This window comes from Scatophagus argus, chromosome 16 (genome assembly GCF_020382885.2).
Source record: "Scatophagus argus isolate fScaArg1 chromosome 16, fScaArg1.pri, whole genome shotgun sequence".
NCBI lineage: Eukaryota > Metazoa > Chordata > Actinopteri > Scatophagidae > Scatophagus > Scatophagus argus.
The window spans coordinates 2,219,805-2,246,091 of NC_058508.1; the positions used below are offsets into that span (position 1 = coordinate 2,219,805).

At 41.8% G+C, this 26,287-nt stretch overlaps 1 protein-coding gene across 1 annotated transcript; it reads left to right on the plus strand.

Moving 5' to 3' along the window:
- Window positions 1–162: 162 nt before the first annotated feature.
- On the plus strand, window positions 163–26,004 carry gna13b (guanine nucleotide binding protein (G protein), alpha 13b). The gene is made up of 5 exons (XM_046414915.1): window positions 163–492; window positions 13,091–13,320; window positions 16,715–16,765; window positions 18,909–19,109; window positions 19,676–26,004. The coding sequence occupies exons 1-5, from the start codon at window positions 210–212 to the stop codon at window positions 20,045–20,047; spliced, it is 1,137 nt and encodes a 378-aa protein (XP_046270871.1). The 5' UTR covers window positions 163–209; the 3' UTR covers window positions 20,048–26,004.
- Window positions 26,005–26,287: the final 283 nt, after the last annotated feature.

Below are 26,287 nucleotides of genomic sequence, written 5' to 3' on the forward strand. Positions count from 1 at the left end.
AGTGGAAGATATTTTTTTGTTTGCAAACTTTAGGATCTGTTCAGCTTCAGTTCAACATTTACGTACTGGTTTTCGATTATTAAACTACACCTGTGAAAGGTGAGGTGAGTGAGTACATTCAAGTAGATTCCTACGAGCCGTGAATGCAACAGCGGACTGGAGTGAGCTCAGCCTTCCTCGCTGTCTGTATCGATGAAGTTGTTTCAAAGATGGCGGATTTCCTGCCGTCCCGCTCCGTTTTATCTGTATGTTTCCCTAACTGTCTCCTCACAAGCGGCGAGGTAGAACAGTTACGGAAGTCTAAAGAGATAGATAAATGTATTAATCGAGATAAGACGTATGTTAAAAGGCTAGTAAAGATCTTATTGCTTGGAGCAGGCGAGAGCGGCAAGTCCACTTTCCTCAAGCAGATGCGCATTATCCATGGGCAGGACTTCGATCAGAAGGCCAAAGAAGAGTTCAGAGCCACGATTTTTAGTAATGTTATAAAAGGTAAGGCTACACTGAACATAAGAAACATTTTATATGTTAAAGCTGCCTTGTTTTGCCATCTGTATTGGTCACCCACTTTAGGGTGTTGAGAGTACTGAGTGGGAAGTTTGTAGCCATGCTAGCTGCAGCTGAACCGATTGGAGGGGCACTTTTCAATGTTGGACAAAGCTACTGTTGGTTAGCTGGTTAAGCGACCAAGAAACGCCCTTGTTATTTGTGTTTGCCTGCACGGTAGGACTGAAAGAGACGGTGGCGCTTGCGGTAGGGCCATTGTGTGTCTTTAGCCAGAGCCTCCCAGGCAATGAGTTCATTTCTTAATGTTAGCTCGCATAAATTGTACACAGTGTTTTGACATTGCGCTAGCAGGTTTTCCTCATGGCTGCTGTTAGCGCCGATGCACGCCTTTCTGTCCTGTATGGAGAGGACACAACACCATATTCTTTGAAAAATGTGCGTGTTGTTTACTGTAAACTATGCTATCATCAAAAAGATTGTGTGCAGTCCTTTCTAACTCAACTGCACCATGACTGATCACTGCTAACCTGAAATGGTGACCGTTATGTTATATACAGATGGGCAGGTTGATTAGTAATTTCAGCTGTCATCTAAAGCAATGGTTTTCAACTTTTTATTTTTCCTTTGGAGCCCGCCACTTCTCTCTAAGAAAAAACAAAAACAAAACAAAACTAAGCACTCAGGTTAATGAATGAGCCGCTGAAGTTGCACATGGCTTTGACTTGTAACCGCATTAGCACACATGTTGCATTATGGGACAGTTGATTTTGGTATTTACCCTAGTGATTATGGGGGGAAATCACATACAGACGTGTGAGCTGTTACCTTAAAGTGAGTCAGAGTAACCAAAGAGTATCCTGGTATTGTGCCTGGTGAATCAGATCAGTTACATGTGGGTTTCTCAGATCAGCTGTATTATATGAATTTGCTCTGTTGGGGAAACCTGGTCATTATGAATGTGATTTTGCAGTCTGTTAGTTCTGTATCAGAGGAATGACCGTCGATTTAATGTGTTCTGTTTTGTTTTCATTTTTCTTTAGAGACTGAAAATATGAGTGGTTGTCAGTCGGCTGTCTGTCACCGCCCCCACTGCTTGTATGACAACACCTTATCTTTACAATATCAGCAACGCAGCCAAAAGCACTGCTTATCTTTTTAATGTCTGTGGTACATTGCCGCTGCTGTTCTATCCACACATCGCGGTTTAAAACTGCAAGGTGGAATTAAAATGTTGACACATGCGCTCACGAACAGTGAAATGTTGCATTATGCCCTCTAGTTTGAATGTAGGATCATTTGTGTTTGTTCCACCCAAACAGCTCTCACTAGAGACTCCAGTTCTCTTTTCTTTTTCCCCTCTCTTCTCTGTACATTGCAGTAAAGTGTATTTCTCCTTCAACATTACACTGCATAAACACCCCGGAGGTCCGGTTTAGCACCTCTGCAGCTCGCTGCTGAAGCAGGTTTAAAAGCCAGAGTGAAAATGAATCCACTATTTCATCTCAAAAGTTTCAAAGTACACTGATTTCTCCTCCCGTCGGAAATCCACTCCGTATCAGAGCAGAATCAGGCGTGACTTTGCCGAAGATGAATTCCCAGCTTTCAGGAATTAGGCATCGTTTGCATCCTTGACTTTGTATTTATTGACGTTGTGCGAAAAATTAGCTGGTGTGAATGCATTGCTCCCAGCTTTCTGTGGCTGCTCGGGAGTAAAAGACATGGTGGTGTTTTTGCAGTTTGTAGTTTGCAGTGTGCTCCATAGTATATTTTACATCGGTAGTTTCTTTCAATGTACCAAAGCTGCTGCTATCTGTGACTAATGTCAGGCCCACATTAGGATTAAGCCATATGATTATGAGGAAAATCATAGCTCCAAGCTTGACCTTTTTTACTTGACCTTTTTTACCTTTCACCAAAATTCACTGGTCTGCCTGGGCAGACACATTACAATTGATGGGTAATTATGCTGCATTCGATTTGTACTCGTAAATCGTTTTCCGAGTTCTTGAGTGACAAATCGAACGCCAACCAACTTTTGACTCTGAATTCAGTGTGATACATATCATGATACAGGAGTTACAGTTCAATACATTGCGAGCAATACATTGGAACCTGTTGTGATATATTGTTTCATAGATCTGTGTTCCTTGTGTTTATGCTTGTGATATGCACTTACCTGTTCCGGTCACAGTTGATGTTACATTGGAGTGGAAGAGTCCAGTGGCTGATGATCGGTTACCACTCTGTTATCGCTGTCTTAAGAGTTTAAAGTCAGTTCAGTGTTACTGAAACTCGATGCAGTATCAGATGACATAATATGGCAATACTCAAGTGTATATATGTAATGTAATATTTTAAGAGCTGTGTGATATGATGATCGATCGATCATTTGATGATGGGAAAACATCTACTGTTTCATATTATGCTCTATTGTTAATTACTTTGTGCCACAAATCACACTCTTTACAGACAGATGGGAGACAGGAAAGTGATGTATTTTCTGTTTGCCTTTTGAGACAGTGATATTTTAGCATGTTAAAAACAATGCAGCAGATGTATGAGAGAGTGACAGAGGTAGGAGGTGTTGAGGGGACATGGGGGACACTGTCTGACCTCTTCTCAGTGTAGAATGGACAGGAGCAGGTAGGAGCTGGTAGTCAGAGCTAACCAGCCTTGAGAAGCTTCAGTCACTGTCTCTGTTTCCCTGCTGAAAAGACAAGGAGTGTTTTGGAGCTTTGTGGCCCTCATTTACGGTCCTCTGAATTCAGTTGCGTATTTGCCTGTTATGTATCGGTATCTAAAACTTCAAATTCAAGCAGGCAGATGCCAGCTGATTTTGAGCATAAATAGTTTTTTTTAACACACATGTATCACCTTTATTAACATCATATGGGAACAAGTATGTGTGTGATTATGTGTAGTGTGCAAAAAAAAGATCTTGTTCATACTTCCTCTTTAAAACAGGATTCTGCCTGACTTCACGTTTATAATGAAACCGTTTTCAGTTGCCGTAACTTGAAATGCTCCTGCTTAACTGTGCTTCAGCAACCTACCCTTAACCAGAGTGAACATAACTATTTGAGTTTTCTCAGAACTGTCGCTTTTTTTTTTTATCCCCTTGAAGTTTGCAAGGCTTGAAAACTGATGTCAAACATAGTTCTGTCTGGATTTTTCCATATTTTCTCCCAGTTTAGAATTCCCAGTTCTTAGCCACTGTAATAGGCTAATTTATCAGTTGCAATTTACCCAACTGTTGTCCTGGGACATGTATAGACGCATTTGTTAACTCCGTGTCGCCAGCCATTTCCTCCAAATGTACACAGGATCTACCTCATTCATAGCTCTGTTGTGGTGTCAGTGTCCACTGAAAAGAAATGGAGGCAGAGCCACACTAACAGTAACAGTATAGAGTTGTTACATGCATAAATGCATGTTAGCAGCTGATTTAGATGTAGTGACAGATGCTTTGTGACTGTACTACAATATGACAACCTTTTTGTTAACTTTAATGTTCTCTTTGTTACTTTCCAACCGTGTCACTAAAGCTGATCTCACAGAACAGCTGCTGTTTTATATAATTTATTTTGTCTGACAGTGGTATTGTAAAAATAACAATAATAATAATAATGATTTCATCAGCAGCTCAACTGTCTCATAGTGAGTGCTGGACAACACAACATTTATGAACTGCTATCAACAGAATCTTATGTAAATGAGAAAAATTACTTTCATTGAAACGCAGTACAAATAATCACAGAAAAGAGGACAACCATACCATGTTAACCGTACATCAGCTTGGTTAATGACTAATAGGGCTGTGGGTGCGTATGAGATTGTATTAGTCACCCCTTTGGGTTTGTTGGAGTGGAACATATTAGTGGCACATTACTTACACAGATATGGCAGTAGATAAATGTAATCTATATGTACATTGCATCATCAAATAGTACATTCTCATTCATTTTTGGACATATTTGGTCTAAGGTGGGAGTTTGCTGATGGGCGCATACCGAATCATCAAAGCCTCATGAAACATATCATTTTCCCCAGGAATTTTCTAATTTTTCTGACCTTTACACAGAAGTTAAACTAAAAGGTAAACTGACACTAGTCAAGTAGTCTGAAAGTAAGAAAACACAGAAAACTGTCAGAATTTGAGCACAATTTAATCTTAATCTTTAAACGTTGTAACGTCTTAGAAACAACAGTTAACCAACCTTGCTATCATTAGTAACAGGTGCTTGTTTTTCATGAAGCAACATTTCACTATGAAGACATGACATTTCAGTGTCCTACATGTACATTAATAGAATAATAATAATTAGTTTATTAACGGACCAGTATTTGTGGTGCGGAAATTGCTGTCGCAGAAAGTAACAATACAACTTCTTTCAAGTTAACTCAAATAGGAGGCTGATGACAGAGGAGGAACCTGAGTTCTCAGTTGGATTTCTCCTGGGGAAAGTTTATTTCTTGAACATGCGTGTTACTGGATTTCGGCTTTTTAAACTTGAGCAGGTCCAGGACAAAAGCCCTCAGATAGAGGACTTGTCACTGTGATGAAAGGAGAGATCTTTATGTGTTTAAATGATTTCTCCAAAGATCGACTAAAACTTAAAACCAGCACAAAGCGGCCCCTCTCAGTTAGTTTCAACATCTGAACATTTGACAGCTTATTTATTTATTTGTGCTGCAAGGAAAACCTATGTTCTGTCGCCACAAAACCTGTAGTTACAGTGCTACAGTTAAAATAGCAAGTCTCGGTTTTAAAATAAGGTCAGTAGATGTGATGACTGAGCTGCTGCGTGCATATGTGGATGTAGAGTAACCAGGTTATTACATTGCATGTGACCATGTACAATTTCCTGTGTAACTTCATTTCTATGAGTAACTTGGTTTCTGAATGAGCCTATCCTGTCAGAATGGTGGAGGCGCATGGCAAAAATAAAAAAAAAATTCAGCTTGACTATGGAAACTACCGTGTTTTCACAGCACAGTCGCTACTGCACAGACTCTGGCTCCGAATGATGTCACCAGAACAAAACTTTTTCACTTGAATCTAGGATATTTTGGCTTCACTTTTGTACAGTGGGAGGAAGCGAAAATGCCATATTCTTCTTTGTATATGTCAATGCTCTGCTCCAGCCTGAGCTTAGAGGTGATTGGCTCTGCACAGTGTGAGGTGAACGACAGTAAACCAGTTACTTACCAGGGATAGGAGCGTCTGTTTGCACTTCCATGATGTCACAGGGCAGTTCTATGTAAATTCCCTTAGAATGAGTGCAAACAGGGAAGTGTGATGTGTGAGGCTGGAAAGGCTTGCTCAGCTTCAGTCACGAGGAAATGACTGACATTTGACGTGGTTAAACTGAAAAGGAAACTGTTAGTGTCATTTCACTAAATGTTAAATCAGTTGGGGTTTGGGGAGTTTTGTTAACATGCGGGGGAAGCAGCAGTTGGGTCTTTCTGTGACGCACTATTGACACACCGGTTGCACATGTCATTAGATGAAACCTCTTTGATTTATTATGGCGTGTTGAAATCACCCAATTAACAGCCTACAGTGCATCTAGAACGTATTCACACTGCTTCGATTTTTTTATGTTACCGTCTCATTCCAAAATAGATTAAATTCATATTTTCCCTCAAAATCCTACACAAAATAACCCATAATGACTAAGAGAAACAAGTTTGCTTGAATTTCTTTGCAAATTATTAAACATTAAAAAACAAAAATATAACATGTACATAAGTATTCACACCCTGTGATCAATACTTTGTTGAAGCCCCTTTGGCAGCAATTACAGCCTCAAGTCTTTTTGAGGATGATCCTATAAGCTTGGCACACTTATTTTTGGGCAGTTTCTCCCACTCTTCAATGCAGAACCTCTCAAGCTCCATCAGGTTGGATGGGGAGCGTCAGTGCAAAGCCATTTTCAGATCTCTCCAGAGATGCTCAGTAGGGTTCAAGTCTGGACTCTGGCTGGGCCACTCAAGGACATTCAGAGTTGTCCTGAAGCCACTCCTTTGTGATGTTGGCTGTATGCTTAGGGTTGTTGTCCTGTTGGAAGATAAACCTTCGCAGTGCACTCTGGAGCAGGTTGTCAGCAAGAACGTCTCTGTAAATTGCTGCAGTCATCTTTCCCTCGGTCCTTACTAGTCTCCCAGTTCCTGCTGCCGCAAAACATCCCCACAGCATGATGCTACCACCACCATGCTTCACAGTAGGAATGGTATTGGCCAGGTGATGAGCAGTGCCTGGTTTCCTCCAGACATGACGCTTGTCATTCATGCCAAAGAGTTCAATCTTTGTTTCATCAGACCATAGAATTTTGTTTCTTGTGGTCTGAGAGTCCTTCAACTGCCTTTTGGCAAACTCTAGATGGGCTTTCATATGCATCTTGCTGAGGATTGGTTTCTGTCTGGTCACTCTATAGGGGTGTAACGGATCACAAAATTTACGGTTCAGATCGTGCCACGGCTTTTGAGCCATGGTTCGGATCATTTTTCGGATCAAGAAGAAGGAAATAAACAGACCAGAATAACAACAACAAAAACACTTCAAAACATGTATGTATTAAAACATATACAAAACACTTAAAAATATATAAACATAACACTTCAAAACATTTGCCCACTGGTGATGAGTTGCTGTGTTGACTTTTTTTCGGTCGTCGTCAGTGACACAGTTGGGTGATGTCGCTTCATATGGGTCATCATGCTAGATGTATTGCCATGCTCATAAGATTTCTCATGCCGCAGTGCCAACACGGCGTAACAGTTTTGTCCATCCATCCAACCTGCTCCCATCGTCACCGTAATGAACAGGAAAGGCAAAGTGCTCCCATACAGCTGATTTAAAAGACACTGGAAGCCTCTCTAGCTCTTGATCTCGTGGTCCTCCGCTTGCCATGCTGACACACTGTGCTTGTAACAGACACATGCAAACTGGCCTTTCTTGTTTTAAAATAATGGGCCAATCATCGCCTTCCAGAATAAAACACAGCCAGTCCGCGGTACACGTGTTCCGAACCTTTGCAAGTGATCCGTACGGTACCCGATCACTCAGTTTAGTTGGACAGCCAGCTTTAGGAGGAGTCCTGGTGGTTCCAAACTTCTTCCACTTATAGATTATGGAGGCCACTGTGCTCTTTGGGACCTTTAATGCAGCAGAAATCTTTTCTGTACCCTTCCCCAGATCTGTGCCTCAACACAATCCTGTCTACAGACAATTCCTTTGACTTCATGGCTTGGTTTGTGCTCTGACATGCACTGTCAACTGTGAGGGTTTATATGGACAGGTGTGTGCCTTTCCAAATCATGCCCAGTCAACTGAATTTACCACAGGTGGACTCAACTCAAGTTGTAGAAACCTCTGAAGGATGATCAATGGAAACAGGATGCACCTGAGCTCAATTTTGAGCGTGATGGCAAAGGGTGTGAATTCTTATGTACATGTTACATTTTTTGTTTTTCATTTTTAACAAATTTGCAAAAAAATCAAGCAAACTTGTTTCACTTTATGATTATGAGGTATTTTGTGTAGAATTTTGTAGGAGAAATTTAATTTAATCCATTGACTGAAAAATAAAGGTGAAGCGGTGTGAATACTTCCCGGATGCGCTGTAAGCGGACCATAACAGTGTAAAAGAAGCCCCATGATTGATGCACCTGTGGCAGATTCTGTTCCATGCACAAAGTACAAAACTGTTGCAGGAAATTTACAAAACTCTACTAGGAGTTAGAAGGTGAACGAAGTATCTCCATGATTTAGCTTATCTAGAGAGAAGCAGTATTAACTCTTCTGGCATGTAGCTTTCAATCAGCATTTTGAGACTTTGGTTCAGATCTGTAGTTTTGTTGACTTGTAGTTGTTTTCTAAATTTGTGATGGCTTACAATGATTAAAGAGAGTTTTAAGATAGTTTGAACAAGTATTTTGTATTTTTTTTGTTCAGGCAAAATGTATTTGTTATGTATTTCTTACCTCACATTTATAAATATGCACATGTAAGCATTGCACAGTTGCATCTCTCTCTACCAGAGGCTTTCTGAAAGTATCGATGGCGGGGCTAATCTGTCACTTTGTCAGCTGTGTTAGAGTAGTACAGAATACTCAAGTACAGAATATTCATTGACAGAGAGCGAGTGTCAGCAGGTGGATAATTTGCTTCTTATTAGCCAAGTAAAAACACGTCAGCCATGTTTGTGAAGAATGTGCAATGTTATGTACAAGTAGTAATTAATTAACTGATTTAATTTATAATTGAGACTAAGTTTATTATTCAGGCATCCATCCAGTAATCTGTTTTCTAACCCCCTGATGTTGTCTAGGATAGCAGGGCGCTGAGGCCTAGTGCAGCACACGCTGGGCTAGAAGTCACCAGTCAGACAGCTTTTGGCAGTTTGGAGTTTCATGTTCACGTGACACTGCATGTGTACTCCAAGTTTTCTGATTTTTGTGTGAAATCAGCGTTTCATGTCTCTAATAAGGTAGGAGTTGTGTAGCATTTTTGTTTAACTTGGTATTTTGACAGCCCACTTGGCATGTCAAACCAGAACTGTGTGAAGAGGATGTGAACTGAGGTGCATAATAGAGCCAACTTCCTACTTTGCCTCCCCATTGAACCCTACAGTTATTTCATGTTGTTGTTTTGCAGTGAAAATGTCAAAACTGACCAGGTAATGTGCATTATTTACTGATGTAAGGAATTTTGGCAGCACTGGTATTGTTAAAAGGTGTAGACCAGCATGAGACGTATATGCATTGCACATTTGGATGCTCATTTGGCTTTCTTCAGAGAACCTGGAGGGTCACTGAAGCCTCTAATATTTGTATGAGCTAAATGTCCTCTTCCACGCAGCTTTACATGGTTATAGCGAGTTTAGGTTCATTGCTTAGTTGTCCGCCCAAAAGCTTTACTGTTTTGGTTCACTAACATGCTCTCATAGCCCTGTTTTCTACCACAACAGGCAGGGAAGTACCTTTAAAAAAAAATCCCGCTTTACACTACCTGTTCCGCAGACACACACAGCTGGTGAACATTGTGGAACATTGGGCAGCTGAAGAGCCAGACAGAGCATTAACATTTATCACTTGGATAAAAACACCACTCCAAATGAACGATAATAATGACAGTAATGTTGCTCTGTAACTGCTGGATGTGTATACCGTGAATGTGTTGTAAGAGACAGGTGCCGGATAGATTCGTTGCTTACTGTTCACTTGGTGTGAGAGTTTCTAACTCCTGGGTTACTTCTTGGGGTGTGTGGCCCACTGAATATACAGAGTAGTGTTAATGCCATAATGTCTCTGGCCCAGCTGGGCTTTGTGAGCAATCCTGAAACAGAACGCAAACGTAGCATGCTTGTATAGAGAGTTGACATCATGCAGAAAAGACTTTTTTTTTTATTGTCTTTGAAGTGATGATCTATGGGGAAATGCTTTCTTGCTGCTGGGAATTTTCTGGTTGCAATACCACAAGTGGCGATTAGGTAAAATTGAAAGTAATGCTGAGCTGTAATGCCGTATCCAGCTCTGACAATACATCAATCATCTAAATAAGCAAGTGTTGACCAACACTAAAGCCTCTCAGTGCGTCTTCTAACTGAGTCTCTGTGGTTTAGTTTTTCTCCTGAGTCACTTTGTACTTTCAGATATCTGTTTCGTCATGTTCACTTTCAGCTGTCAGGGTAGTGTTAGTAGTAGAGAGTAGTAGTAATAGAGTTAGAGTTGTATTGTGAAGAATTTATGGGAAATCAAATGGGTGCTGTGTGATGGATAAAGACTAAACAAAAATAAGTGGTGGAATTAAATGTGTACATTCGCTGTTAAACAGCCTTGATGCTTTTAAGACGAGCACTTTATCGGTAAAGACACACCTTCAAACAGGTAACCCTATTGTGACAGAGATGGTCTAGATGATCTAGTCAATAAATGTAGCAGGAAGGTTAATCATCGCAATCTAACATTGGGCTTTTTTCAGTCCCTAGTTTGGTTTAGTCTGGCATCCCGTTACCTGTCCCATAATATCAAAAAAACAAAAGAGCTTGAAGGCTCATGTGTCAAATCCAAAGCAAAGATGGGGAAATACATGAAGCTGGCAGAGGAACTGAAGATAAGTTGACACATGCTGCAGACTCCATTCATCACTGAGCTGTCAGCTTGTGCATACACACACACACACAGCACATGCATGCCCGCTGGATTAAACAGCATGTTGGGGACAGCTAAGGAACATAGCACATTGTCAGAGCAGGCTTGTTTAGTTGGGTGAAGCAGAGTTCACAGAGCAGCAGTGTAAACTCAAAGCCTCAGCTCGCTGCTCCTCTCTGCTCACTGAACTGCCTGGGTCGGACACTCGTGCTCAACCTAAAAGATCTTTGTGTTGGCCCTTAACAGCATCTCGCTGCATTTGTCACATGCGGTAATTTCATATGCAGGGCGTCCTCTGGGAAAGTGGTGGGTGGAGGTGGTAAGTGCTCCCATCCTGGTGCAGACCCAGTTGTCTGTCAGTTATCAGACTAACTTCATCCTGGTGCCTTGGAGCCTCCAGTGGAGTGACTGATTGTTGTGTTTGTCTTGACTTTTTCCAACTTGAAAGGAAGGTTTTCTGTTTTGCAAAATGCTGCTCTGATTATTATTATTATTATTATTATTATTATTATTATTATTATTATTATTATTACTATTATTATTGTTGTTGTTGTTGTTGTTGATGCTCACGGTTCTGGTGACGTATGTGTGGTGTTTTTTTGTTGTTGTGTTTCCATGTCTCCGACTCCACACCAATCCTTGCCTTTAAGTTCTGGTGGGAAACTGGGACATCTGGGCTCTCTGAATTCATGTTTCATGTTTCTCATTTAGAACACGTTCACTATATAGACAAAAGTACAGGGACACATGACAATTACACCAGTGGGGACAGCGGTGACATTGCATTCTAAGTGCATGTATGTTGGTGTGGAGTTGGTTCGCCCCTTTGCAGCTGTGGGAACATCTGCTCTTCTGGGAAGGCTTTCTGTGCAGGTTTTTGCACATTCATGCAGTGGAGCATCTGTGGGGTTGGGGTTGGAGGCATAACATTGTCAAAAATGTCCTGGTATGCTGAAGCATTAAGCCCAACCCCTGAAAAACAGCCCCATACCCCACCTGAATTCAGTACTTAAGAGTTGTGATGTGGATGTTCTCGTGCTGCGAATAAGGTTACAGCCAGTCCAGCCAAAATGGTAAATGGACGCTTTTCTACCCCGCAACCCTGACTGATAAGCGGTATAGAAAATGGATGGATGGATGGACGCTTTTCTAGTCATACTGGTCGCTTTTATACTACTGTCACATTCACACACTGATAGCAGATGCTGCAATGCATCAGAAAGTTATGATCTGAACATTCATGCACTGATGGTGCAGCGTCGGGAACAATTTGGGGTTCAGTGTTCAAGGACACTTTGACATGGACCAGAGGAGCCGAGGATTGAACTACCAACCTTCTCCTAAGTGAACGACCCGCTCCACCTCCTGGGTCACAGTCTAAGCTAAATGACCAGCTGTGGGGAAAATGTGTATGATTTTCCGTATGAAAATAGTTTGCTCATTGTTATCAGAGGATGGTAAGATGAATAATGCACCATCATAACAGTTGGAGATAACCGTATGTGACATTAGCTGAAATACTGGGTTTATGACTATATGTGGATATGTGGATTGGATCTTGAATTTTGGATTACTTGAAATTACGCCCAAATCGTACATTTGTAAATCTTTTGTAGCTCCTGTTACACATTTGTGAGACTAAAGTTTCTCCAATCTGCAGAGCTGACTCAGGCGTTTCTTGCCATGTCTTTATGTTTCATTGGAGTAAAAGTTCATACGTCACGCCTTGTTTTCCCTTAAGCTTAATAAGCTTGATATTGTAATTATTGAAATCTAGAGATCAGCTGGTGAACATAGCGGAACATTGGACAACTGAAAAGCCAGACAGAGCAAGAATAGAGTAGATATAGACCTGCAGACTTTCTTTCATCATGTGTTACATACAGACAATGTAGAAGGTAATAACAGAGACCAGTATTGGAAAGATTAAAAAAAAAACAAAACAGCATAACTGGTCTCTTTTATTTACATATTTCATTGGGTCAATAATTTATACTTAGTTGACATATGCAAAGTTTTGGAACTGGTCCAGTCGATCGCCTCACCTAGCAGTCACTCCAGTGTAATCCTTTGGTGCAACTCCAACAGTCAAAGTTACTTCCACTAAAAGTGCTTTTTTGCACAGCCCCCAGACTCAGATAGTTAGTGTCTGACAGCATTACAGAAAGGAAAATCCTTTGTAAAATCACTTTTTTTTCCCTTTGTTTAACCAGACACACAATTTTGCTCAACTAGTCTCATTCTGAAATCTGACAGGATGTGATGGTAATTGTAAATTTGTCAGGTAACATTGAATGAGAACAATTTTAATAAAGGTCCTCCAATGAAAATGTGTGCATGCATATACTTAGTTTGTAATGGAATCTGTCAAGAAATGGCTAATCTTGATTAGAATACAGTTCTGACATGTGTTTATCTCCTGCTCTAGGTATTCGGGTGTTGGTGGATGCCCGAGAGAAACTCCACATCCCATGGGGCACACCGTCCAACCAGCAGCATGGAGACACCGTGATGGCTTTTGACACCCGGTCGGCAATGGCCCATGGTCACGGCATGGTGGAACATAAAGTTTTCCAGCACTACCTGCCATCCATCCGGGCCCTGTGGGCTGATGAGGGCATCCAGAATGCCTATGACCGCCGGCGAGAGTTCCAGCTGGTGAGTCTTACCTGGCGTCTACGCTGTTAGCAGATGTCCTCATTGAATTTCTGGTGCAATCTTTGATGCTATATACAAGTTCAAAGGGCAGAGGTGTGGCATTGTGAATTTCACATCGGATTTGTTACCACCGTGGTGTATTGATTTAGCCATTTCTCTCTGACACATGTATTAAGTTACCCAGTTCCTGCTTCAGTGTGGTTGACGCCCATGCAGCTTACTTTTGCCTTTATTTGCACATGACTGTGGGATGTCAGTGATTACTCGCGAGTAGAGTTCTGAGTGTACAGAAGAGAGCATTGACAGTAAGTGATAAAGGCTGTTCCTCGGAGCTGCAGCTGGCGAGCGACACACAGACGGACACAGACGAGCTAATGAAGGACTGCTTCTCTCTCCCCGCTCTCTGTCCCTCTGCCTCCTCACCACACCCTTCCTTCCTCCATTCCTCCCTCACTGCTCTCCACAAGTTTACATTGTGGTCTGACAACAACGTGCTCACAGGAAAATTATCTGTAACTGTACTGCAGGGAAATTAGCTTGTCACACATCTGTTTGGAGCAGCTGAGGTTCAGTTAGTCTGCCTAATGTTAGTCTGTTAACATGGATAGAACCTTTCTGTGATGTTATTTATAAGCCTACCTGCAGATGCTACTGATTTCTCTTCATTCATCAAGTCATACTATGGTCTGTAGATGGAATGCATTTGATGTTACCAGAGTAACTGTGGGTTCTTCTCCAAAATGCAAACACGCTATTGTCAGCTTCTGCCAGCATTTGTTCACACCAAGGTTATCAGTATCAATAAATAAATTATAAAAATATCATCATCGATACGGCAGTGTATTTGTGTACAGCCACAAGCATGGCTGAAAGCAAAGGTGACGTTTCTGTCGTCTCCTGAAGGAACTGGTTCCAAATATGGGAGCGACTGGTAGTGTGGAAATGGTTTGATAATGTTAGCTATCAGAAAAGAGCAGAGCTGCTGCATCACATAACAAAGACCGCATACACTGTCATTTAGCAAAGGTGGGTGGTGTTATGTTATGAGGCAGTTGGGTCGACAGTGAAACTAACCTGGAAGCAAGTGGCTGGTATGTACCTTGGGTGTCAGAGCTTTTCTTAAGTGGCGGCTGTCAGTTGCATGTTGTATCACTTTCACTTGTTGAGATCTTTTGGGTTTTTTTCCAGTGGATTTGAGTCATTTATCATTTGCATTTTAAGTAAGCAGGGACACTCTCTGATTGTGTCTGCCTTACGGGTGTTGGAGAAGCACTTATGTTTAATGTGGAACTGTCCATACCTGTTCAGCCAGACGGAATGCGTCGTGCAAGCGAAGAATACATGTGTTGTCTAATGCACCTTTATCTGGGGAAAAAAACTGTAATGTCTCATTGAAATGCCACCAGATGTTGAACAGCACCGATAAGAAAATCAGAAGGCTCTGAGGTCAATACTGTCGTATATGACATCGTTTTGCTAAAGTTAAATATCTCTGGACCGCTGCATGTGAGAGACCTACTTTCTTTTGTCCAGAAGTTAACCGCTAGCTGTTCCAACGAGGGCTGCATTGCAGTCATATCCATATTTTATTTGGCTCTATGCTTTTTATATCAAATAACAACATAGACTTAAGTTCATTGTCGTGTTTAATCTTGCTCTCAGCCATGCACTCAATCTGCTGGCAAACTGCACAATATTTAGCTGGCGTTTCGCCTACATCCGCTAACACTGCCCGACCGAACTGCTGTTTCCAGGGTAACTGAAATGTTTGCTTGAGCTCAGATTCATAAATGTCTTTACCTTCCTTATGAGCACCAAACTCATGAGAAGGCTACTCCCTGGCTGCTTTCCGTTTTAATCAAGTTGCTAGATTTACTTGCCTAACGTGGCCCTAAGTAAACGAGCAATCCTTATTTTTGAGCCCTGGTAAAATTTCAGACGGTCCCTCCTGGAGTTCACACATGCTGCTCTGTCAACTGCAGCATACACACAGTGTCAGTCAGTTATTGTAGCAGGAGTTAAACTTCTGCCTCATGTCGTGATCAGATCGGTTACTAGTGGACATCAGGGATGTGCACTTACCCCAGTAGTTGTTTAAGCGTTGCTGCCCTTGCTAGCTAACAACAGAAATATTATTCTTCTGTCAGTGTGGGAGCCATTTGTAGAGCTGAGAGTGGAGGCTCCCACCTGGAGAACCTACCCCCAATGCACCTGGCAGGTCAGTTGGGAGGGTGGATTGGGCTTATTCCGGTGCATCCCATAGATTCTCAGTCACGTTAGCATATGATGGAGCCTACAGGCCGTTACCGTGGTCCTTGAGACATTCCTGAGCTGTTTTCAAAATGTGACGAGGTACACTGTCCAGCTGAGGGGAGGCTACTGCTTAAGGGAAGAGCTGTTGCCGGGGGAGGGCTTTGAGCGCTACGCTAGGCAAACACGGCATTGTATTACAATAGAAATTTAAATTACATACTGACATCGTTTACACTGAAATGTCATGTCCTCATAGTCATTAAAAAATAATAAAAATAAAACAAGCATCCCCTACTAAAGTTACCCATGCCAGTCCACTCAACTGTCGTATCTAAGATGTTGGTTTCAAATAGCATACACCATATTTTCTGGACAATATTTAACTAAGTTGTAGATTAGCATAATTTGCTCTATTTTGGCTATTTGGTTGTGTCATTGTTATCATACTTTTAGACTCCTTGACAAAGGCGTAAACTAAGTGTGAAAGTTCCCTTTTAAAGGTCAGGAAGATGAAGTCATTTGGAACATCCCTAGCTGACAGTGTATGCGTCTTTGTTGTGTGATGTACATGATGTGCCACCTCTGTTCTGTCAAGGTTGATGTTATCAAACCTCAACCACAAAAAAACAAACAAAAAAAAAACCAGCCAGCAGCAATATTGCTTTCGTTTTTCGATATGTCCGCTTAATAATACATCAGCATGTTGCAATAGCATAATATTAGAAATTTTTATCACATGAACATATAAACCGGTGTTATCATTAAAAAAAAAAAATCACTAAAATATTCTGCTCCCATCTTCTCAAATGTACATAATAGTAAACTGGATATCTTTTTTTTGTTGTTTTTATTTGTTTTTAGGCCAAACAAGACATTTGAATTATGGCCGCACTCGACAGACAGTTAGAATACACAGTGAGGTCTGAGCATTCAGACATTTGACACGTCAGTAAGTTTGTTTTCCCAGGCGGTGGTGGTGAGACAGTGGTGTCGCCTGTAACAGTGACACCCATGTAACTCACTTTCACACTGATGTGGAAGTGAGATAAGGCCATGTGAAATATGACATTATGAGAGATTAAATTAAATAAAAGTCACTGTCTCCTTCTCTCTCTCTCTCTTTGTTCTCTCTGTCTCTCAGGGGGAGTCGGTCAAGTATTTCCTGGACAATTTGGAAAAGCTTGGACAGTCGGTAAGTCCCACCCACACTGCAGAAGCTTTACCAATCAAGTACCCCCAGCAGGCGGGATGGCAGATGGGTGTGATAGCACTCAGCGAGTTTGTTGAAAAGAGAAGTGAAACTGTTGTCTTCCTGTCTTCAGTGAGCTCTCCACATCTCCACATGTTCTCATGTGCTCTAACTATATTAAGCACTAAACGGAGCAGACCCCCCCACCCCCCCCACCCAGGTTCCTGTTGGCCAAACAATTTTCAGTTTTACACCAGTCATGTGTGGGAATGTAGAGCTATGGGTGTCTTGGGCAATGCTTCCTGATACACTCTTTAATGTGCCTAAATGTGGTAAAACTGAGTTTATTTGAGATTATAAGGAGAACATTAAATAACTCACTCCGTAACAAAATGTCAACGATGATGGAATTAAACTTTAGACTTATTTCCATTGTGATTTTTGACATAAAGAGAGTAAAAATGTAGCAGTTCATGTGTAGATTCTGAAAAATATATAAATAATCTAATAATGTAAATCTTATTTTCACAGCTTATATAAATTGATGTGAATTGTGTGTGATTTAATTGGTTATTATGATTTAATGACGTTTGTATATGCTATAACGTGTAATTTATTTGTAAGCTAGTACAGGTTAATGTCCACATAGCACAAAACAAGAAAACTGGCCAACAGTCTTAAACTTCATTTACCAGTGAACTAAAAAATTTGGCTCATTGTTCACCTGGCCTGTGACCTCTATGCCCAGACGCTACCAAACATCCTGGATAACTAAACTAACTTTAATAGATGAGACTGTAGCTGATTCTTGCGTTGTTGTCTCAGTTTCCTGCTCATGATGCTCCTGTAGCTGCTGCTCTTCTCCTGATGAGGTAGTGTTTGGAAAAAAGGAAGCTCTTTGGGAAATTCTCGTTATTTGTGAGTGTGTTTGTGTGTGTGTGTGTGTGTGTGTGTGTATGTGCATGCATGCATGTACGCTAGCATGGTTTGTGTCAACAATGAGTCATTACCCCTGGAATGTTATGAATGTGGGTCTGGTGTAGCCTGATCTCAGTCAAACACACGCACACACACACACACACACGAATAAGAATATTATTACATCATATTTAGTCCCAAATAGTTAAAGATGCACTTGATTGGCCAAGCCTTACCATCACTAAGGAAAACTAATCAGTCAGAACTAACCACTCTCTCCTGAAGCTCTACATGTGTTTATGTTCTGTGGTATTTCAGGAATGCAGAGTGTTAAAACAGGGATGTCCCCTAAGCAGCAGCATGAGAAGTGTGTGCACTGAAAACAGTCCTGATAAACACAGGAACACAAAGATCACACACCAATGAAAATGTGATTAGCAATGTTATTTTGCATTTCTGCCAATAGCTCCCCCCCAAGCACTATACCTTTAAGTTAAAATGAAATATATGTGCAAGTGTTCATGTAGATCTTTGATGAAATCAGTTGAACCCATCAGAAATGAAGAGACACAAAGATGCATAGCAACAGCAATCTCTTTTTTATGACAACAGCAACAAAGAAGAATAAAGCTAATAATCGAAATGTGATCAATAAAAGCAGTCAGCATCATAAAGGACCACAGCAGGAGGTCCAACCATCCATGGGTACCTGTGAGATGAGAAAGGACAAAGTCTCCGGGGAAGAAGTCAAGTTAGTGACGTGCGTTAATGGGACATGAATGTGTATGGAAGGAAAGAGAAGCTCAGTGCATCATGGTCTAGGCCAGCCCTAACTATAAGCTTTATCAAAAAGGAAAGTTTTCGGCACCAGAAGTAACCCTGCATCCTCAGTTCTAATGGGGTAATTGGGTAATTTGAGCTCTTTAAGATATGATGGTGCCTGACCATTAAGGACTGTGTATGTGAAGAAGAGAATTTTAAACTCTATCCTGAATTTTTACAGATAGCCAATGTAGAGAAGCCAGTACAGGAGAAATATGATCTCTAATGCTGGTTCTTGTGAGTAATCGTGTAGCAGCGTTCTGGATTAGCTGGAGAGTCTTTAGACTTATGGGGGCAGCCTGATAACAGGGAGCTGAAACAGTCCAGCCTCAAAGTAATAAATGCATGGACTAATTTTTTTGTGCAGGATGTGCAGTCCTTCATAAATCTGATAATCTGCTTGCAGGACTACCTCCCCAGCCAACAGGACATCCTCCTGGCCAGAAAGCCCACTAAGGGCATCCACGAGTACAACTTTGAGATCAAAAACGTGCCTTTCAAGATGGTGGACGTGGGCGGACAGCGCTCTGAGAGGCGGCGCTGGTTCGAATGCTTTGATTCGGTCACTTCCATTCTCTTTCTTGTCTCCTCCTCTGAATATGACCAGGTGAGTCAGCCGGAGAGCAGAGGCCACTGGGACACTAGGAGCTTTGCTTGCATTTTGGCCAGGATCCTAGTAACAAAGCATCAAAAGTTGTAAAAAGTTCAGCTTGTGGGGAGGACCATATACATTTAAAGGATAAAATCAATAGATATTCATTTGATTATTCCTCCTGTTCATACTGCTCAGTGAGAGATTCTCTCCTAAGACACTCGTGGTGTAAGTGAGTAAGGTGGGACACACTCCACAGTCCTTATTCTGTGTGAAGCTTAAGCTAATATGAGGCTCCAGCCCTCTGAAGTATATGACATCTTTCAAAGTTAAATTCCTTCTTTGGGTTTCCTTGTTTAGCTGCAGTGGAGGGATAGTAACAGAGAAAAGATGGACTTTATAGTAAAAAGACTTAGACTGCTGAAGCATCATGTTAACTATCTCTACATCATCCTTAAGACAACGTTGCAATTGTTTAAAAGTACTTTTGTCATTGTGCTAAGCGCAGTTAAATAAGCCTGCTGCACATACCAGACATACTCTGTCACCTTTGACCCACATCTGCATTCCCACACGTCAAGGTGCTGATGGAAGACCGGCAGACCAACCGGCTGAGCGAGTCCCTCAATATCTTTGAGACCATCGTCAATAACCGGGTGTTCAGCAACGTGTCCATCATCCTGTTCCTGAACAAGACAGACCTGCTGGACGAAAAGGTGAAGCAGGTATCCATCAAAGACTACTTCCCCGAGTTTTCGGGCGACCCCACAAGCCTGGCGGACGTCCAGCGCTTCCTGGTGGAATGTTTTCGCAAGAAGCGGCGCGAGCAGCAGCAGAAGCCGCTGTACCACCACTTCACCACTGCCATCAACACTGAGAACATCCGGCTGGTGTTCCGCGACGTCAAGGACACCATCCTGCATGATAACCTTAAGCAGCTGATGCTGCAGTGAGAGGAATGACCAGGAGGAGGAGGAGGAGGAGGACGAGAGGATATGGGTGTAGGCAGACGGAAAGTGGGTGTCCAGGTGCCTTTTTCCTTACCCCCACCAGCCTGTAAGGGGATCGGGTAGTGTCCCACCCATGCATCCTCCTTCTTTGACTTTGACCCGCTCCTCCCTTTTGAACCTTGACTGTGTATTAAAGCCACCACTACTTCCGCCACCCCCCCGCCCCCCCACGCTTGCTCTCTGCCTTACTGAGCTTGTTCACTGTGACTTACAACAGCTGCCTTTGGCTCAGAGCCCCACCCACCCTCCGACCCTTGAAACCACTGTAAATGACCTCTTAACCCCGCCCCTCCCCCACTCCATGTTGTGCAGTGGACCTCCCTGACATCTTTTATGGTATTTCCACTCTGTGACTTGCTCTGATGCACACACTGTCTGTTTTTTTTTCTGTGCTGCTCTGACCACTGTTGGGAGGGAGGGAGATGATGAGGAAGGGCTAGTTTTAAATTGCTGTTACTGCCATTAAAGCCATAGATATAGAAACAAATGTCCCATTGGCAGCTGGATTGTACATCAATGCTGTAATGGAAAAGTCAAAACTGGCCTGTGGACAAATACAAGTTCATATTTTTTCCGGATGAAAAGCGCAACAGTTTACATTTTTTAAACCCATTTCAGTGTTTTGGTTTTATGTTCTGGGCTTTAATAATCTACATGGAGTACAATTAAAAAGTGGTCTCACTGTCAGACAAGTTTTTACAGCTCAAGAAGACATTGAATTTCCCACGGCTGAAATAACTCACCTTGCCTTAGGAGTAAATACACTCTGAGCCAGTGATTATAGACTAATTATTGAAATACTCCGTCACTAAGGCCAAAAGTTTTGTAAATCATAAACCCTTCAATCTAAAAGGAACTCACAGAGAATGGTTCAGAGTTGTAATATTAACTGCTTTTTATCCATAGAAACACCCTCCTTGCTTTTATTTACTGCTTTTATTTGTGTAGAGGCCGGTCTTGACTTTTCACAGGAATGGGCTGAAGCAGTCAATGTTGCATATGCGTGTGTGTACATATATATATATATATATGTGTGTACACACACACACACACACACACACCTATGGTCGAAGCCACCTACAGGCACAGGCGACATCAGCCCTGTATAGCCCTCCTTTCCAGAACTGCTTTTGTTTTGTTTCTGGTTTTACATCTGCTCTCCACTGGCGCTTGGTGATGACATCACTGTGTCGTGGTGGCCAACACCAACACACACAAACACACACAGACGGACAGATAGGAATTCCGGTTGCAAAGTTCACCTAATTCTAGTTTTCTAATCGTTTTGTTTCTTTTTCTAATATATGAATATACTGTATGTACCTATGCATTTTTCTTTAACTTATATTTTATGGGGGTTTACACTTTGTGGATTTGTGACTGCTGATGGACTCTGTTACAGCTAATTAAAGGGCAGAGGCCTAAGAGAGCACAGGCACAAACACATAGACCACTTGTAAAATTGAATAGTGACACGGTTTCTTTTGCTGTTTCTCAGGGCTCGTTGTGAACCACTTCTTTGTGATTTGAAGCCTCTGCCCTTCCACATAAGTCAAATGACAGATTTTAAGCATCTTTTCTTCTCTTATGCTTTAAAAGCAAACCTCTGGCATTCTTCAAACAGGACCATATTTTGCCATCTGGACAAACAGACCTCATGGCCCCATTTCCACCTTGTTTATTTTTTGTTTGTTTGTTTGTTTCTTTAAGATATGGTTTTTATGGACATGTGTTATCTGGATAGGCAGCTGCCCTCTGCATTTACACTTGGTGTTAATATGTGTAATGTTATCTCGCCTCTGCCCACTTCCAAACTCGACGTGCATACAGCGATCAAAGCGAATGACTCCACTCAGAACCGACGGCACGCTGACTCAGTTGGTGCTCGGCCCCAGTCGGAGCGGGGGAGGGGAGAGGGGGGGTCTCACCTCCATTCTAAATGTGTGTGGCTCCTCAAATAGCATTCGCATTGCCACGTTTACTGTGCGCAGGTAATGTGTCTTTCCCTATCCAAATAACACGATACAGCTAAAGCTTACTAACAGCGCTACATGTTTTCATATTGTGGGAATAATCGACCCCAAAATCCCTGTAGCGGGACAGAATGTCGGCCATGAAAAGTGCTGACTATTCTGTGTGTGTTGGCGGCCGATTGCAGCTGCTTGTCAGTAGTGTGGACAAACAGTAAAAGTACAAGCTGAGAGACACTTATCTCCACACTCTTTGTGAATTGATCATTTAAATTAAAAAAAAAAAGAAAAAAAAGAATTATGTTTCCAGAAACTGTCAGGCTGCACAAAATTAAGCCTAAAACAAAACCATTGTCTTTCTAATGTATTCTTGTACGCAGTGAAAGTTGTCACATTTGAAAGCTTCATGAATAGAATGAGAAACATTTTCAGTGAAACTGTGATGGATGATGCAGTCCAGGTTGACAGTGGCCAAACGAATCCAGAAGCCCCTTTTGATTCTCACATTCAAGCCTGCGGGTTTCATCTCTCCTCCGCAGACGAGGTGTCTTTATCCTCTCGGTAGGATTGCCGCCACCCTAAGCGTTCTGTGTTATGCTACATGTGATGCGGGGGCTCAGTCTTTCGTTGTTATTTTCTAAACGGTACCTGTTAATGCTGTGTGACTTCCCCTTTCCATACACCCCGAGTAAACAAAAGGGATAAAGCCAGCCCTGTGAGTCACCTGAGCAGGTGTCTGCTGGCTGCTCTCATTGTTGTTACAGCTTATGTACAGTGCACGTTGTCCTCTTAACTCTTTTTGTCTAATGCAACAGGATGTACCGAGCTCAGTTTCCTTTCTAACCCAAGATATAACCTCCCACACGCATCTGTATGTATGAGTGTTATTTTAATGCTATTTTCATGTTTTTCTTTTGGATGGTGTTTATTTAAAATGAAAGCAGGCATCTGGCAGCGTGTCTTCAGGAGTCTTGGCCTCATTACTCCATGTGCCCCTAGCAGGAAATGGCCTCCAGTTGTTCATTTTAACACAGCATACATAAAAAGTTGATCATTAAGATGATAAAAATGTCTAACACAAGGCCTTTTGTTGAACTGTTACATCTCCCCAACATTGAACCTCGTTCACTAATCTCTGCAAAGTCTGAATAACACCTTGATCATTTGTAATAAAGAAAAAACAGATGATTTTTTTTTTTTTTTTACATGTGATCAAAATAATTAAATTCAGCGGCATAGGAATAATGATTCTTTTGAGTCACATGCTCTTGATCAGTGTAATACTTGATTTAACGTGATTTAAATGCGTTTAGTGTTTGTTTTTCTTTCAAAAAAAAAACTTGCCAATGTAGTTGCAAGCGTTAGCTCTTGAACTACATAATCCTTATACTTAGCCTGTTCTGTTACCACTTTTTAATGCACACAACGCATTTTTTATGAAAATGAACCGGCAGACTCTTGAAGCTTGCTTTAGGATTCTGATCCGTTATATTTTCGGTTTTTAATATCTTCAAATTGTGCCAACATGAATGGAAGTCGTGGAATTGAGGAGCGTTGGTATTGTTAAACCTCAGCAGCCTGGTGAAGCTCAGTATGTGTGTGGAGATGTGTAGTATAAGGGCTAAAACACGCTATTCCCTTATCTGTAGCTAATCTGGTAGGCATCAAGAAATTGTGTAGAATTAGTACAGATTGCACTGCTGCTGTAGAGCTGTGGCTAAAGGCAGAAAACTCCACTGTTTGCTCAGAGCACTGTCACGCGACTGTTTGCCTCCTCTTGGAGTTGTCCGTTGACATCACTTTCGACACGTGCCCTCCTTCCCCCTTCAGTTCTGACTCACTGCGATTTCTGCAGCATTTAGCTTTAATTTTGAACAGTTGACAGATCCTTTGTGTTCCTGACAGCTCTGTCAGTGTAGTGCTCTTTGTCCTCCAGACCAACAAGGAATCAACTGCCACTCATCTGTGTGTTTTAAGCACGCAGCAGTAAAGTCACACGGTTCATTTGGGTGTGTGTTTCCAATTCTAAAAGAGGAAATTGACCAACAGGGCCGATTAGCAAAAGCTCTGTGAATTCTTCAAACTGTGCAGTGGCGGTCTGCAGGATTCTCCCTTGGTCAGCTTGTTTGCATCTGGATGAAGGTGCCTCTGTCTGTGTGTGTGTGTGTGTGTGTGTGTGTGTGTGTGTGTCTGTGTGTCTGTGTAACACAAACACAGTGTCCTGTCTGCTCAGACAGCCTTGTCTGACTTCAGACTGCTGTGTCATGTAATCGCTTCAGGCCAGAACAAGGCCTGTTGTCACACACACACACACACACACACAGACAGACAGACAGACAGACTCCATGATGTCATAGCAGAACAGGCTTGTACCCTGAGATGGCCTTTGTCTACGCTGAACAAACTTGGTTTTGATTGTTAGAACACACATGGTATATTGTCCCTCAGGAGCATGAGCAGATGGCTGTGCAGTGATGATGTTCGACTGTCCCAACTCTTTAATGGAGCTTCTGTGATGTCATATTGAGCCATCTTTTAACATCAGGTTCTACACAGTCCAGCGGTCCTGCAGCCAGGAGGAGCCATACAGAAAATGATGACAGGGGCAGTGTGGGGAACAAATAAACAAGCTTGAAGCACGTGTCGTTCGGCCATGTCTGAAAGTGTTTGGAAATTTCATGCTTGAATGCAGGGTGAAAAGCCTTCTTGAGACTGCATCTTGCAACCTCTACACCAGGAATCATACACACACACACACACACACACACACACACACGTTGGTGCATGCTGAAAAGTGAAAGAAGCAGTGAAAAATTTCAAAATGAACAGAAGCTCAGCCTACTTTTACACCTCCACACACCTGACCAGTCACTGTAGGAAGTGGACTTTATTTTCAAAAATTCCTTTTATAAGCATAGTAAGTCCACACCAAACTGCAGTCCCAGGCCAGTTTCTCCGCTCTGTATACGTCCTCTGTCCGTGGACTGTGCTCCCAGCTTTGTGCATTGACATGTTCACCATCTGCCCTCTAAGGTGGGACTGGGGGGCATGGCATTAATAGCACCCCACACCCTGGAAACTGAAGGTGGTTCGTTTTGCTGAGCAGGAGGGGGAAAAAAAATTGGTTTTAGCCATGAGGCCATGTTTGATTTGTGCTCCCAAAGTGCCGCTCAGAGCACTGTTTTGCTCATAATGACTGTAATGACCAGAATCTGCCTTTGACCTTGCCTTCCAATGTGTGTGATACTGGTTTTGTACGCTGCATCGTGTGTATGTTCTCTGAATTAGACATTACTGCTGTGCCTGTAACAGTGCCAGTCAAATACTTTGATGGTGTTTCCTGGATGAATATTGAGGAAGTTTTTGCTTGTATATACATACCTGTGAGAGGGAACCAGAGTTATTTTGCATTAGAGCTTGACCGAGACCGGGTTTCTGTCAGTACCAGTGCTGTGGAGTAGAAAACTTCCTATGAAAAACAGTAGACATGAAATTCATGGGGAAATTGAAGTATTTAAGTCAAGGTGATTTTACTTGGCTAGCTCACATTCACAAATCATGTAATTATTTTATGTCAGCAATTCTAAATTAGCCCAGCATCTTTGTTCAGGATTATAGCCTGTAAAAAAAAAAACAATAATAAATAAAATATCTTGCATATCAGATACCAGTATACATTGACCAATATGAGCCCACTGACATATCAGTCGGGGTCTTACTCAGTCCAAACTATGCAACAGCGCTGCTCCACAGCCGTGACTTGGTATTATGTTGTGTTCGAATCAATCGTGATGACGCTGACTGATGATTCTCTTAATGCCAGTGTCTTATGGAAATTACTCTTTAATCACGTCAGGTTAAAAAAAAAAAAAAAAAATCTGAAAATGATCTGCCAAATAAACTGTTGTCTAGTGCCTCCTTTTCCAAGCTCCACCTCTACTGTCCAATCACGTTAACAAAGGTTTTATACTGTTTTTTTCAAATTACGTCACACTAGCAACAGTATTTCTCTTCCCGTTTTTTTTTTTTTTTTGGTTTTCACATAGAAAAGCTTTCAATGTACAGTCTAACTTATGCTGTCTTAACCTTCTACTGTCCTAAATAAATCCAACTGTTTTTTAAAAAACACTTTTGTCTGTATGTATGCTGTCAATGAATCTTGGCTTTGTATAGTATAGAAGACATGGCTATTTTAACTATTTATAATTCCATT

What these genes read in the sequence shown, in the direction of transcription:
- gna13b (XM_046414915.1), top strand. Translation starts at nt 210, where the DNA reads ATGGCGGATTTCCTGCCGTCCCGCTCCGTTTTATCTGTATGTTTCCCT. An exon ending in GCCGGCGAGAGTTCCAGCTG is followed by an intron (nt 13,321 to 16,714) that starts GTGAGTCTTACC and finishes TCTGTCTCTCAG; the next exon opens with GGGGAGTCGGTCAAGTATTT. An exon ending in TGGAAAAGCTTGGACAGTCG is followed by an intron (nt 16,766 to 18,908) that starts GTAAGTCCCACC and finishes ATCTGCTTGCAG; the next exon opens with GACTACCTCCCCAGCCAACA.